The sequence below is a fragment of the Triturus cristatus genome, chromosome 4_2, assembly GCF_964204655.1.
Source record: "Triturus cristatus chromosome 4_2, aTriCri1.1, whole genome shotgun sequence".
In the NCBI taxonomy this organism is placed as follows: Eukaryota; Metazoa; Chordata; class Amphibia; order Caudata; family Salamandridae; genus Triturus; species Triturus cristatus.
Genome location: NC_140586.1, coordinates 119,323,650 through 119,339,764, shown reverse-complemented (window position 1 = coordinate 119,339,764; position 16,115 = coordinate 119,323,650). Strand labels below are relative to the sequence as shown.

Genomic DNA, 16,115 nt, shown 5'->3' with positions numbered 1-16,115 from the left:
CAGAACATGTTCCAGGCATATGTGCTTGCAGACTCTTTAAGCAGTACCAGCTCAATATGCCACGAGTGGGAGCTACAACAACCAACTCTAGCCCACCTCCTTCAACTCTGGGGCAAGCCAAGTCTAGATCTCTTTGCGACCATCAAGAACCGCAAATGCCAGTACTTTACCAGTTGGCGACCCCAAGTGGGATCATGGGGGAATAGATTTCTGATCGAATGGTAAAAGATTTATGCCTACGCCTTTCCTCCTATTCCTTTAATCCAGAGGGTACTCAGAAAGATGAAGAAAGAGCCCTGTTGGATCCTTCTCATAGCACCCTGGTGGCCTGCCAGTTTTCGTTTACAGAACTCTTCATCCTCTCGGAGCAGAAACACATTCAGTTACGACCAATGCCAAATTTTGGAACCAGGGCCAGGCCCGTCATACCAATTCAACATCTCTTCGATTGTCAGCCTGGCTCCTGAGTACGATGAGTTTGCCGGTTTAGCCATCTCATCTGATTGCCGGGAGGTTCTAGCCAATGCCAGAGCACAGCCCACAACTAAGACATACAAACTCAAGTTGAAATAATTTTGTATCTGGTGTTCCAACTCAGAGATACATCCTGTCCATTCTTCACCAGAGCAGATACTGCCATACCTTCTTCCCCTGGCAAAATCTGGCCTTTCTCACTCTTCCATCAAAGTGCATCTCTCAGCAATATCCAGATTTAGACGAACCAGTCATTCGTCATCTCTCTGCTCCTGAAGAATCATAAAACAGTTTCTTACAGGATTGTTTCGGATGTTTACCCTAGTGAGGCTACCTCCTCCACCTTGGCATCTCAACATTGTTTTATTACAGTTAATGAGAGACCCATTTCAGCCCATTCCCAAGGCAGAGCTGAAATGCATCTCTTGGAAGACCACTCTTTTTCTTGTGCTTACTTCGGCCAAACGAGTAAGTGACATCCAAACGTTATCTATTAAACTGCCTTTCCTTCAATTAAAAAATGACCGCATAATTCTCCGAATTAACCCAAAGTTTAATCCTAAGGTTCCCTTTGCCTTTCGTTTAAACAAACCTGTCATTCCAAAGAAATTTCTCCAAATCCTCAAACACCGGCAGAAAAGTCCTTACATTCAAAAGAGGTCTAAAATTCTATATACATAAGACCGTCCGCATCTGCAGAGCAGACCAGCTCTTTGTCGCGTATGGCAGTCTCAGTAAAGGATTTCCTGTTTCAAAGCAGACTATAGCGAGGTGGCTCACTTTAGCCATACAGTTTTGCCATTAACATGCAGGAAACCATTATCTACTACAGCTAAAGTCCACTCTACCAGAGCGGTCTCTACATCAACAGCTTTGTTTGCTGGTGTGCCCATACAACAGATTTGCAGAACAGAGACCTGGTCCAGCAGGCACACTTTTACTCAGCATTATTGCCTGGATGCCACAGAAAATTTGGATGCAGCTCTGGGACAAGCAGTTCTACATCATTTATTCTAATAAGGTGAGCCTCTTTCTGCTACCCACCTTCCAATATGCTTGATTATATATGTATATGCATTTATTAGTATAATTTTGCTATACTGCCCACTGCCTACTATTCTAATTCAAGCACGGGAATACTGGAGAAGAAAATAAGTTACTCACCTGTAACTGTGGTTCTCCAGTATTGGTATCTTTCATAGATTCACATGCGGTCCATCCCTCTCTCTATTGAGTCTTCCCTGAGTCTTTGTTCTCATTTGAGATGTATCATTCTCATTTTTGCTAGAAAATCTGAGAACCTGGAGCCTCTGTGGTGAGGATTCTTAAGGGTGCTGTCATCTGATTGGCTGTACTTTGGGCCATGTCTAATGATTATGACAAACTATTAAAGTGAATGTTTTTTTCCACATTAACTTCTATGCTTAAGTTCTACTTAATTCTTTATATGTACTGTGGGACTCCCACTTCGACAACGGGAAATTATTCAAGCATGTGAATCTATTAAAGATACCAATATTGGAGAACCACAGTTACAGGTAAGTAACTTATTTTCTTCTCCTTGTCTTTTATAAATATTAGTGTGTTTATGCAGTTTGTATGGTGTGACCAGTCCATTGTCTGCTTTCAGCAAGCATTGTTAACAGACCTGGTCTTATCTCTTTTGTTTTGCAGGCCTTTTTTGAAACAGCAAGTCTTATGAGCCAAGTGGCACACATCCATCTTGCCTTTGTTCATGGCGTGTGTGTGCGAGGATCAGAAAGTGAGTCCGTGTTTTAAGATTTTTTCAAGATCATATAAAGGCATGCAAGATACAACAAACAAAGATGCTCAGAGTTTAGGCCTTTGCGCCACAAGGTGTTTGTGAGCGTACGTTGTTCATAGCTCGCTTTAAGAAATAACTTTTCTTAGATAGACTTCATATGAATCACATCTATATCTTTGTTATTTGTAAAAACAAAGGAAATTCTTGAAACTGTGCATTTTTCAAAGTTAAATATCCAAGGTGAGTGAACACATATGGAATGTTTAAATACATTCAAGACCAGCACACCCGTGGAAGTTTTTCTGTTAATTCTGGAATGCAGTTCTTTGTTTCAAAATTGAATATTAGCAGTTGGATTGTTAGTTCACTCAGGTAAAACCTGAGTTCAACCACTGCAGAGTGCCCTAGTGGAGCAGAACCCTCACCTAAAGCCCAAATCATCATCTGAAATTGTGTTGTCTGCAAAGGTTCCTGCTTGAAATACTCATAAAACGTTTTAAAACGTTTTAAACCCTAGAAATGATGTATACTTATGTATTTAGGAAGGATGGAGCAACTGAACTGGTAATTGATTGGTGGAAATAATTTATTCCCAAAGAATTGCAAACATACTAGACGACGAACAACGATTAATCATCTGTAGGCCTCTTAGTTACTCATCCAAAATGCTTTACAGTCAGGTTATACATTTACCTCATGTCAATACACGAGGTGGGTTTTTTACTGTACCATCCGCTTGTCAAATATTTTAGCTATCTTTTGGATTAAGAAATTTAAATTATTTCTATATTCAGAGGGGAAACGTCTTACTGCAGAATGGTTTAGTAAGCAACTTGTTGTTATTTTTTTGTCTTTTTGGTGATTTCTTTGAAAGATGTGTGGAGGTGGCATCCACAAGGAAATATTTTGGTGTACCTGCTTCTGCCTACACATTATTCAAAGGCTTGTTTTTTTAAAGTCTTCGTAGAGCTTTGATACTAGATTGTGTGGGTTTCAAGAGAAATCATAGTGTCTATAAATGTCAACGGTTGGTACTTGGTAGCAGGATTCCATTCCTAGAAGAAAAACATCATCAGAATGTTGGATGAAAGCTGTAAAAGCTATAATAAACAGGTGGATAGTCACTCTCAGTTCTAAGTCCTACAATAATGGAGGCAATGAGCATCCTGCAACATTTGCTCCTCTTTCCACAAGAGCAGAAGCAGTGTTTGTCGTTTCAGAGAAGCTGGTCCATTAAAGATACTCGCCTCCGCCTGCCTTTTGGAAACATTTTTCTATGAATGCATTATGTTTCAGTTTAGCAATCTGGCCATGCATGTTCTGTTTTCCCTGCTAGTTGTTTTGGGCTGTAAAATAAATTTCTGAGCAGGTGTAAGAGCTAGAAAAAACTGCCTTCGTGATAATTTTGATTAGTTCTTGCTCTCGCACCTTAACTTCATTCACCCAGCAATCGCCTATGTTAAGCAAATGCTGGTTTTCAGTCTTATTTGTCAGGAAAAGAGCTTGAATGATTGATAATGCATTGGTAGAAGAAGACTCTGGACACAACAGGGAAAACTCAAACTGGGGTCCCTCCCAAAAAAATAAAGTGAGTCAGTGCACATGGTGATGAAGGGTCCCGCCACAAAATTTACACTGACTGAATCTTTTTTTACAAAAGGCCTCTCCTGCCCAGTCAATGTCATAGCCAGTACCAAAGCAATGGTGTAGGCGAGAAGGCAAGGAACAAAGATCATTACAAAGGTACTTTTTCTTATTTTGATATTTCTGTTAATAATCCAGAAATAAAAAGACATGTGCTTGCACATGGAGGAAAAAAACTAAGAACAGTGGCCCCAAAGGGTGGTAATTTTTTTTAGGTCTCACCTACGCAGCGCATGCGTTGCGTAGGAAATAGACCTTTAGAAATCGCTCCAGGTTTGTAAGCAAAAACGTGCACGCGTTGCATTGCTTTAAATGGCAACGCGTGCACGTTTGGCGATTCCCTTGCGGGAGCAAGCCGTGCCATGTGTTAGTAATTATCGCGCTCGCACCCGCAACCGCACGGTAAACGCTGCGTGTCCCTGCCGCGATTCCCACAAGGCTGCTGGCCCGTCAGCGGCCAGCGTTCACACTATGGCTTGTTTGAAATACTACTGGCAACAATGAAAAATAAATTAGGCAGTGCATTGGGTTATTAACTTTGAGCACTGTACTATTTACTTCTGGCAAATTTGATTGACGCAAAACTGTTTACATTTTATAGTCAGTGTCAACAAATTCAAACACCGCCGACGCAAGCTGTTGACATACACAGGCTATATCAGCGGCACATTTAAATATCGCGTACACAAAGGTGTTTGATTAATAAATCCAATATCGCTGGCAAATTCAAATACAGTTGACACGAAGAGGCTTGTTTGCAGGATGCTTCCATTACGTCAGTGGTACTCATTTAATCGGCCTGGGTATCAGCGAGCAGAACAGACGGGATTGCTTCAGGTTCAACGTGGGGGTCTTTGCGTATCAGGTTCCATGTAGGTGTCTGCGCTTCATGTTCTACGTGGGCGTCTCTGCACGTCCGGTTCTATTTGGGCGTCACGTCTCTGTGCGTCAGGTTCTATTTGGGTGTCTCTGCGCGTCAGGTTCTACGTGAGGGTGTCTGGGCGTCAGGTTATACGTGGGGGTGTCTGTGCATCAAGTTCTATGTGGGGGGTGCTGTGCATCAAGTTCTATGTGGGGGTGTCTGTGCGTCAGGTTCTATGTGCCTATGTCTGCGCATAAGGTTCTATGTGTGGGTGTCTGCGTATAAGGTTCTATGTGGGGGTGTCTGCGCGTCATTTTCTATGTGGGGGTGTCTGCGCGTCAGTTTCTACGTGGGTGTCTGCGCTTCAGGTTCTATGTGGGGGTGTCTGCGCTTCAGGTTCTATGTGGGGGTGTCTGCGCATCAGGTTCTACGTGGGGTGTCTGCGCGTCAGGTTCTACGTGGGGTGTCTGAAGAGCATAACTAAAAGCAGCAGGGTGTGCAGACTCAGAGGGAACTGGAGCCCGCTGAAGGCAGCATGAGAAGATAGAAATCACGTTTTAATAGGTCATGTCTTAAAAAGACAAGCCTCGGCTCATTGATGACATAATTGCCGAATCACTTTATCAGTTCCCTCCAGAGTTTTTGACGACAGGAATCTGGAGTTCCTCTTTAAGCAGCCGAGCTGTCTCGTCATTAGACGGATGTCTAGATTCCAGCTTAACCTGCTGCCTCCGATCCACATCAGAGGAGCTGTGACGACCGCAGAAGACCTTACAGTCGGCAGCGCTGCAATTAGTATTAACAAGCATTGGCATAGCCAATAGGTCTCGCCTTTGGGACCTTATTAGTATTTAATTATGCAGCACAATATCCTTGGTGCAACATCAACTGTTGCATGGCTAAACACTTATAATGTGCCAAAGGCGAGACCTATTGTCTATGCCAATGCTTGTTTTTAATGTAATGATGAGTACTTTGGGAATCAAATGGAAGTATCTCCATTTGTGGTACTATATAAATGTATCCTGATATGACCTCTTTATGTGCGAAAATTATAGTGTAACTGATCCTAAAACAATGGTAGGTTATGTAATGCGCTTGAAAGATAAGTTTTCATAAAAAGGAGCTTATTAAGAAACTGCAGGGATTTGTTACAGCGATGAAACCACAAAAGTACAGAGCTAGGTTAAATAAAAGCTGTTAAGTTAAGCATGCACTGCGCACCATCAGATTGTCCTTTGGAAGAGAAAATTAAAATATATAATTTTTCAGTGTACTGAAATAATGCAGAGAGAAAACTAGACAATAAACACCAAAATCATAATTGATGCCATTGTGTGTCCGAAAATTAAACGCAATGCATTCAGTTGTCATTACTGGACTAAGCATGTGGTTAAAACTGGTTTATGTTTACCTTAAGAGAGAATTCATTCTTTACTTCATCTCTAGGATGCTTAAAGCATACAACGGCTGCACTGCTTACGGGCTATAAAAATATCCCTTTTATTATTTTTAATTTGTAAGCATTTCTCTAGAACCCAAATACAGTGCTTAATTTGAGCTGGTGATTTCCGGTGCACAGCACTGGTACTTAAATGCCAGCAACAGCTCTTATGACAGTGTGCCTAACTAGGGCTGAGCACAACAATAATTGTTTATTAGTTGAATACACATTAACAATGGCTAAAAACGTCCACAAAAGCCATGCTTATAGTGTGAATTGTCATACCTGTTAGTGTGATGGTTAGTAGTTGAATTGGTATTGTCATTGGCAGCACTGGTAGGGGCAATGGATAGTGCAAGATGCAGTTGCCTCCTGACGATGGCCCTGGCACTTATTTTTTTTTTAAATAAATTATGCACTGTACGAATATCTAACCTTGGCCCATAAGGGCCTCATCCACACAATATTTTCAAAAAAACAAAAGACTATGGCAGCATTCCTGTTAAGATTAACTTCCTGTAATTGTATCTTGGATGATTACACCAGAAATCTTGGGTCTGTCCTGTTAGGCTCAAAGCTAGACTCATCTTTGCAGAAATCATTTGTCCATTTCTTCAGAGAATATCTGCAATTGGTCCTTGTTTAACATAATATCCTTAATAGTTAACCGATATTGAAATATATTCAATCAATGAAAATTGATTTTTGTGGGGGAACTTTAATAGCCACCCTTAATTTCACCAAGTTATTTTTTAATTTTGGGAACAGGGAGGTGGTGAAAGGGGGTTACTTTGTGCATACATATGTTTTCCAAGTTCCCTTTGTGGGTAATGGCCCTGTTGAGAGGGTATCCTTTTGAATGTGCAGCCTGTTGAGACGTAATCATAAAGCAGCTATCTAACAATCATCTGCTTTGTAATGTCATATTTATCATTGGATATTACATTACCAAAGGACAGTGTCAAATATCCATGCAAGGATGATGACTGTGGATTACAGGAGTTGCTGCATGGATGAAAATGTTTATTCTCTTTTTTTTCTCAGAAGTAATACCATGTTATTACATTACAAATAGATACTTAGATCATTGGTCAGTCACGCTATTTCTTCTGACATAAACTATTGCTGGTCATCAGCCATCCTGCAAATTTATGGAATTACACTGTCCGATGTACATTGAGATCTTCCTCCTTTGGCACTTGTTTCATAAAGTTCATACAGTTTTACTTTTTTCCAAAATAATAATTATCTTTTTTTTTTTGTTTTTAGATATAATGGTTGAAGAATACATCGAGCATGGGCCATTAGATGTCTTATTACGAAAGGAAAAAGGGCGTGTAACGCCCGGGTGGAAATTCACAGTTGCTAAACAGCTGGCCAGTGCTTTAAGCTACTTGGTATGTAGTCTATTCTCTTGGGGGTCCACTCTCCAGATCCACCACCAACTCTTTTATTTGGTGAGGAGAATGAGTTTTGCTACTGAGACAAAGGAATTTCTGCTTGACAATTCCTGTTGCGTTTCCAGTCTGAGGTGACAGTGTATACCCTACAGTAAATAATTATGTTGCTTTTTTTTTTTTAAATAAATGATGTGTATTAAATATCTAAGGGTATTCTTTCAACTTCTTATCTGCCCTTTTTAGATTGCTGACCATTACTTTTTAAAAGGTGACCTTTTATGACCATTCCCTAAAGTTAAAGTATGTCACCTCCATTGCGTGACCAGAACTGACTATGAAAGCAAAATCACACACATCCTGCATATTCATTCATCTACTGGTTTTTCATTGAAGAGTTTATCTGCTGCATTCTGCCCCACTCCCAATCGCTTTATTTGGATGTGTCCACCCAGGAGGGCGGAAATATCTGCAACTTTCCGGATAACTACCGAATTTGTAAACAATGGCCAGTTAGATAAATCATTCCCTACCGCTCCACCGGAAAGGGAATCCAAGAAGCTGGACCACCTTGGCAAGAAAATGTTCTCTTCCGCCAGCTTAGGACTGCGGTCCGTAAACACTGCATGTCTCTTGGGCCATTATTCGCACTAAGTGTGGGATACGGTGGCGCAAGTGCTGCCTCAGTGTCCGAAGGAGGCCCGGGCAGTGCTCTCCCAGACTGTTGCCGCCAGGAGGGATGCAGCAAAGTTTACGATATGTTGTGGACTGGACACCGCTGACTCTCTGGGCAGGACCATTTCAACGTCGGTAGCGCTTTGTCGCTACGCCTGGATGAGGTCCACTGGCTTTTCAGGGGATGTCCAGAACACCTTGATTGACTTGCCATTTGATGGCCGTCGCCTTTTTAGTGACAAAGCAGACAACGCCCCAGTGCGCTTCAAGGACTCACGGGCTATGGCCAAGTCCTTGGGACAATCCACCCGTCTGGCGCAGTCTGCTTTTCTCCCCTTTCGTAGCTATGGAAGGGGTGCCCCGCTACGTCCCACCCAGAGCCACAGGCCACAGCAAGTTACCCAACCTTTGCACAGCCGGGGACGTGGCAACATCCGGCGTGGTTCCGGGGGCCAGCGGGTGGGCCAATCCACCAAAACGCAGCAGCCTCCAAACCCTCCTAGTCCGACCTTTCAGGCCCATCAAAGGCCTTCACCATCACTTCCCCCACTGGCGCACCATCACGTTGGACAGGTGGGTTTTGCAAATAGTCTGAAGGGGCTACTCCCTCCCCTTCGAGACTACCCCTCCAGCCATGCTACACCGATCCCCCAAAACAAAGCTTTCTAAACTCTTCCCTCTGACTCTTCCCCTCCAAAACTCCTTTTTACTCATCCAAAAGCTTTCTCCTACTGCTATGATCTAAAAAAAAAAAAACTAAAAAAAAGAATCCTTCACTCTTCTATCCCTCCACTATCCTTTTCAATCAAAATAACAGACTAACATGTTCACTTCTCAAATTACATATTCCACTATACTAATATACCAATAATCCTTTATGGGTTTCAGAGTAGCGTGCTACTCGCCAATAAAGCGTTTCAACAACCCATCAGGGTTACGTGCACTATATAAAAGCAAACCTTTTTCCCTTTTCTACCCCTCCCCAACCCTACTCACTCCAAATAACTGACTAATATCCACCACTCAAATTACTTTAATATTTCACCATACTAATTCATCACTAATCCTTTATGGGTTTCCGGAGTAGCGTGCTTAACACCCCATTCTTCTGCTATCCTTCTGAATCCAAATAACTGACTAACCTATCTACCATTTAAAATTTATTTGCATGTTTCACTATACTAATTCAACACTAATCCTCTATGGGTCACAGAGTAGCATGCTATTCACCGAAAAAGCGCTTTGACGCCTCGTATGGGGTAGTAAGCGCTATACAAATGCAATTACAGTACAATACAATACAATATGTCCCTTTATGTCCTTTTGATATCCTAAAACTTTGGCATGTATCTGAGCTTGCTGGGCGTGGATCAGATACACCAGGGTTAAATTGTATGCTCAGTTCAGGTCTGCCTGAGCTGAATGTTTCTCTTGTAAAATGATCTTTTTCTGTACCTCCCCATATCCAGGAACGCTATCAAACCTTATGTTCGAGGCATGTGAACTGTAGATCGCATGCTTTGCATAGCCTGCCTTCTAGTGTTGCGTCAGAATGTTTGCACTTTGTTTTTCTTCGAAGAAGTCTTTTCCAATCACAAGGTAGGTGACTCCTCCTTTGGGTGATAGTGCACAAGGGCATTGACTCCATTGTTAGATTATTTTTTCCCGGGATTGGGTTCTGACGTGAATTACGGCGCTCCGGTGCAACACCGTTTCTCTGGTTTCCCATTCTACGCATATCGTTTCGACTTAAGGTCTTCGATCGGAAGATGAGTGGAGGGCCATTGGGCTTACCCATGTCCAGCTCGCTAGTAGTCGATGGAACTGACTCCATTTAAATTCTGTCCTGGGTGTCGCGCTAAGTTTCCGAGAAGCGACTTGCACCGGGTCAGCGTACCCTGAGTACTGACACCCCCCTGCCCCAACACTCGACTAAGAAAAAGGCTCCGGTCCTTCCTCTGCCCTCGGGCGAAGGTCGGCACCGAGAAAAAGTTTCGGACGCCCCGCCCTCCGGCCCGGCACTGAAACACAAATCAAAGCCTTCCGGCTCAGGATCGAGTCAACCCCATTCCGGTACAGAACCGAAACCTTCGGCATCTAAATCAAAGCATGTTGTAGTGGCCATCCATTCGCTACCTAAAAGTAAATCTTCGGAGCCAAAATCATCTGGGCCGAAACTTTCAACCCTGAAAAGTTCAGCGCCCAAAGGAAAAACACCTCTTCCATCTAAAGAGCCTCGTTTCAACCTTCTGCCTCCTAACACAGATCCGAAACAAAAATAATTGGTTATTCATCCAGATACTGGGCATATTCATGTAAAATTGCCAGAGAAAAGGAAAAGGGGCTTACAAGAGCACTACCACATTCCTTTGAAACGCAAGAATGTCGGTACTAACCCTTCTCCTCCTCCCATTACACCGTCTTCACCCATTGACCCAAATTTACTCATTAAACCCACAATTCCCCACAACCACAATCACCTGATCAACAAGCTGACGGGAATGGGGATGAAGATAGACCACAGGACATTATTAATGACCCCTGGGAGGACTATGATACAGATTACAACACCCATAACGATCCGGATCTATACCCTTCCAAACCTTTACCACCTGATGATAACATAGGGTATATAGAGCTACTTAATAGGGCTGATCAATATCATGGGGTACAATTACATAAAGAGGCTATTGAAGAGGATTTTCTATATGAGACCTTGAGTTCCTCTCAGAGATCAACACAGACACTGCCTATGCTTAAGGCAATGCTTAAGCATGCTGAGGACATTTTTAAAGACCCTGTGCGGGCAAGGATTGTCACACACAAAATAGAGACAAAATACAAACCAGCGCCTACTGACCCCACTTACATCAGGGGTTAAGTTCCATTAGACTCCCTTGTAGTATCTAACGCTCGCAAAAGAGCAAACTCAAAAACTACAGGAGATGCTCCTCCTCCTGATAAAGAGTCTAAATTGATAGATGCCTCGGGCAAAACAACCAACTAACAAAAGAGGGTTTTGGCTCTTATCAGTAAGGCTGAGCCCAATCAACTAGAAACAACAACCAAAATGCCAATACTGATATTAATTTTCCTTTTTACTTTCCATTTTGGCGCATTTTAACAGCTTCATGCAACCTAAAGACCTCTGTTTAAATATCTTTTTTTATTTACATATTTCAGAAGACTTTTATCATTTTGAGTCTTTTTTTTAAACGCAGTACACTTTTTCAACTAAAATATTATAAAACACCACATCCAAATTTTTCAAAAGACAAATCATATGACACTTTTTTTCAAAATGACGTTTGGACACAACAAATGATAACTGACAACATGTAACAATGAATGACAAACAAATTGCACACATTTAACGACAAAGACATAAAAATGACAAAACACACCTGCCCTGATAGGTTCTACACCCTTGCTTGAACTTTACAACCTTGTATCTTGGACATGTCGTCCCAAACAGTGCTATGAATTTATGACTCCCCGTCTGTTTCAAGACTTGAACATATTCAATTCTTACTACTCATGCTTTATTCAGAAACAACAAGGGATACTTTCTTTATATACAAAATGTACTTGTTCGGGCAAAAGAATAGCAAAGCAAGCAGCCAATCACTGGCGAATTGCAAATACACAAGCTCTTCTAGCTCGCTATGACAGAGCTCATTTTGATGAGCTAGAAAACTTAATTAAATTTTTACCTGATGAGCACAATACTAAAACCAATGACCTAATTCAAGAGGGGAAGTTAATTTCCAACACATCTATTGGGTGCTCTTTAGACGCAGCAGGCGCCACAGCCCACGCAGTCAACACCAGTGTATTGCTACGCAGACATGCTTGGCTCAGAATTTCGGGGTTTAAACCCAAGGTCCAAGCCTCTATTCTCAATCAACCTTTTGATAAGGAGCACCTCTTCGGTCCTACAGCGGACACTTCTTTAGAAAAGATGAAAAAAGATACAGAGGTCGCTAAGTCCATGGGGGCTTTGCAACTCCCTTCCAATCGGGGCTCCTTTCGCTCCTTTTACTGGGGCAGCTCCGAAAACACCTCATCAGAAAATCCCTTCTCGGCTTATAAGGGCAATAATCAATCACCCTCAGCAAGAGGTTACTTTAGAGGAGGATTTAGAGGGAACAACGGCAAGGAAAGAGGCAGAGGCAACTCAACACTCACTTCCCCTGCAAACACCAAACAGTGACTTTCTTCCATTACCCCACAATCATTCCACTCCTGTCGGGGTACGTCTCTCCCAATTTCTACCCGTCTGGAATACAATCATCTCAGACAGATGGGTTCTACAGATTATCCAATATGGGTATTGCCTGGAACTTACAGACACTCCCCCAAACATTGCTCCAAGATCACACACAATATCACAAGAGCATTTGAACCTTCTCAAACAAGAAGTTTGCTCTCTATTAGAAAAAGGAGCTATAGAACCAGTCCCAATACAATATCAAGGGGCCGGTGTATACTCCCTATACTTCTTGATTTCCAAAAAAAGACCGCTCTCTCAGGCCTATTCTAGACCGCCGAGATCTGAATTCATACATCCAATCGGATCACTTTCATATGATGACACTCCAACAGGTGCTCCCGCTTCTTCGGCAAGGTGACTTTCCATCCACTTTAAATACAAAGGACGCCTACTTCCACATCCCAATACACCCCACTCACCCCAAATACCACTGGTTTGTGGTAGAGGGGCAACATTACCAATTCAAAGTGTTCCCATTCAGAGTCACCACTTCTCCCACAGTTTTCACCAGATGCCTGGCAATTGTCGCAGCTCATCTACGAAGACAACACATTCAAGTCTTCCCATACTTAGACGACTGGCTCATAAAATCCAGCTCACAACCATACTGTCTACTACACATTTACAAAACAGTGCAGCTGCTCCACGATCTTGGATTCACAGTAAATCTGTCCATGTCCCATCTCCAACCCCCCAACACACAAACGTACTTGGGAGCCACTGTTGATACACAAAAGGCTCTGGCCTTTCCCAACGCGACCAGGCTCCGCAACATTCAAACTTTAGTTTGCCAGTTCCAGCCTCAACACTCATTGCCAGCTCGAGTGTTCATGCAATACTAGGAATGACGGCGTCTTGCAACCTAATAGTTCCCTATGCAAGACTTTAAATGCGTCCCCTTCAGGAATGCTTAGCACGTCAGTGGAATCCGTCTCAGGGTCAGTTCTCAGAACTAGTGTTGGTGGACGGCCGCACTCATCGCTCTCTGCAGTGGTGGAATCCACAAAACCTTTTCAGAGAGTGGCCCTTCATCAACCCGGTTCCACAGACAGTGCTAACAGCAGACGCATCGCTCACTGGTTGGTTCCACAGACAGTGCTAACAGCAGACGCATCGCTCACTGGTTGGGAAGAGCTTATTCCAAACTCACGCAATTCAGGGCATGTGGAGCCTGCAGCAAAAGCAGCTTCACATAAATCATCTAGCGCTTTTAGCGATATTTCTAGCGCTCAAAGCCTTTCAAGTTCAGCTTGTAGGCAATGCTGTCCTGATACGCACAGACAACATGACAGCAATGTATTCTGTACAAAAACAGGGGGGAACAAACTCTCTCCAGCTGTCACAACTTGCACAGACCATCTGGAGGAGGGCCATACGTCACAAAATGTATCTATTCGCAGACCACCTTCCAGGAGTAGACAGTCGGATCACAGATCTGTTCAGCAGGCAGAGACAGCAGATTCACGAGTGGGAACTCCACCTTCGAGTTCTCCTCCCGTTCTTTCAGATGTGGGGCTTCCCAGAAATAGATCTGTTCGCCACACAACAAAAAGCAAAATGCCCAAGCTTCGCCTCCAGGTATCCACACCCATTGTACAAAGGCAATGCACTATGGATGAACTGGTAAGGGATAATTGCCTCCGCTTTTCCGCCTCGCCTACTCATTGCACTAGTGGTTGGGAAGCTCAGGCATGCATCCCTGACACTAATCCTAGTTGCTCCAACATGGGCCTGTCAACCTTGGTTCACCACCCTGTTGGAGCTCTCAGACCCTCACCAAAAACGGCATCTCACATCCAATCTCCTCACGCAGAGCCATGGAGAGATAAGACACCCAGATCCCGGTCATCTCAACCTTGCGATTTGGCACCTGAAGTCATAGAGTTTGGTTACCTCAATCTTCTGTCAGACTGCATGAACATTATCAAAGAGGCTAGACATCCTACTACAAGGGCTTGCTATGCAGCAAAGTGGAAGCGATTTGTTATTTATTGTAATAACAATCAAATCAACCCGCTCGATGCTACTGTTCAGAACATCTGCTATTTACTGCATTTACAATGTTCAAATTTAGCGTACACATCCATACGCTTACATCCTGCTGCAATAGCTGCACAACTTCAAAATAGACAGCATCTGTCTCTCTTCAGAGTGCCTGCTATTAAGGCATTTATGGAAGGACTCAAAAGAGTCATTCCACCAAGACTTCCACGTGCCCCAGTGTGGAATCTCAATATTGTCCTCACCAGACTAATGGATCCACCCTTTGAGCCATTGCACAAATGTGAGCTGCAATTTCTCACTTGGAAAGTTGCTTTCCTCATTGCTATTACGTCACTGAGGAGAGTAGGTGAGCTTCAGGCACTAACCATAGAGGAACCATTTTACATGTACACCAAAACAAAGAGGTTCTTCGAACTAATCCTAAATTTCTACCCAAAGTGATTTCTGCCTTCCATATCAACCAATCTGTTGAGTTGCCTGTGCTCTTCCCTCAAACAGATTCTGTGGCAGAACGTGCTCTACACACCTTAGATGTCGATAATAATACTTTATTCGATAAAAAAAGTTTTCATCATAAAAGTAAGTATACAGTATTCATGACCTATGTGACACATACTACAAAAATACAATATAAATCATTAAAATTTGTACAACATAAGTCACATAAGAATCACAATACAAGAAGTACATATTAAAATTCATCAAAATTTACTCTGCATTAACGGCATAACTACACCTTTCCCCTACTAAGTAAGTATCTGGGGCCGCTAACCTAGACCTTGGGCCATTCCATCATTGCGACGCTCCGGCCTGCAGGGTAAGTTGGAGCTTGAGTCTCCTCATACGGATCACCCAAGCACTTCCGATAAATTTGGCGACACCACACACCAATAAGGAGGAGGATGTATCGGTACAAAGGACTCGCAGGGCCATTGCGTGGCATCGAAGGCCCAGGCCCCTGCATAAAGGTTTTAGCCATATCCTCCTAGGTACCTTGTAAGCCGGGCAAGCAAACATAAGATGCGCCACGGACTCAATAGGGGCTGCACAACACGGGCACGCCTTTTTTGGACTACCTTGAGGGTTCCACCCAGACGTAAAAGCATTTACAGGGAGGGTTCCAAACCTAACTTTTAAATATAGTGATCTGTCAAGGGGTTTCTCGATGTAATCAAGGAGTGGTTCTAACAACCAAGACCCCTTATTTTCTAGAAACCGCTCAGTGAGAGAACCCCCAACACCTCTACGGGAAGTCTCCAGCATGACCCGCTCCCAATAAAGCTTCTTAATAACTAGTTTATGTTAAAAGAGCATTATTCTATTATATAGAAAGGACAAAACCTTTCCGTAAGAATAAATAACTATTTGTGGCTTTTGTTCCACCTCATAAAGGCAATCCCATTTCAAAATCAGGTATTGCACGGTGGATAGTCAAATGCATTCAGACATGCTATGCAAAATAAAGAAAAACATTAATAATTCCCCCTAGTGCACACTCTACTCGTAAACTAGGGGCTTCTATGGCTTTCCTAGGAAACTTCCCCATAGCTGACATCTGCAAAGCTGCAACATGGTCT

The 16,115-nt window shown here is 42.9% G+C and overlaps 1 protein-coding gene across 2 annotated transcripts in view; it reads left to right on the top strand.

Annotated features, from left to right (window-relative positions):
- Positions 1 to 16,115, top strand: part of TYK2 (tyrosine kinase 2) — a 597,160-nt gene that overhangs the window by 416,129 nt on the left and 164,916 nt on the right. For both annotated transcript variants that reach the window (XM_085600754.1, XM_085600753.1), the window contains exons 15-16: positions 2,149 to 2,236; positions 7,459 to 7,586. In XM_085600754.1, coding sequence (XP_085456880.1) covers positions 2,149 to 2,236; positions 7,459 to 7,586 — 216 coding nt within the window. The remainder of the gene's footprint in view (positions 1 to 2,148; positions 2,237 to 7,458; positions 7,587 to 16,115) is intronic.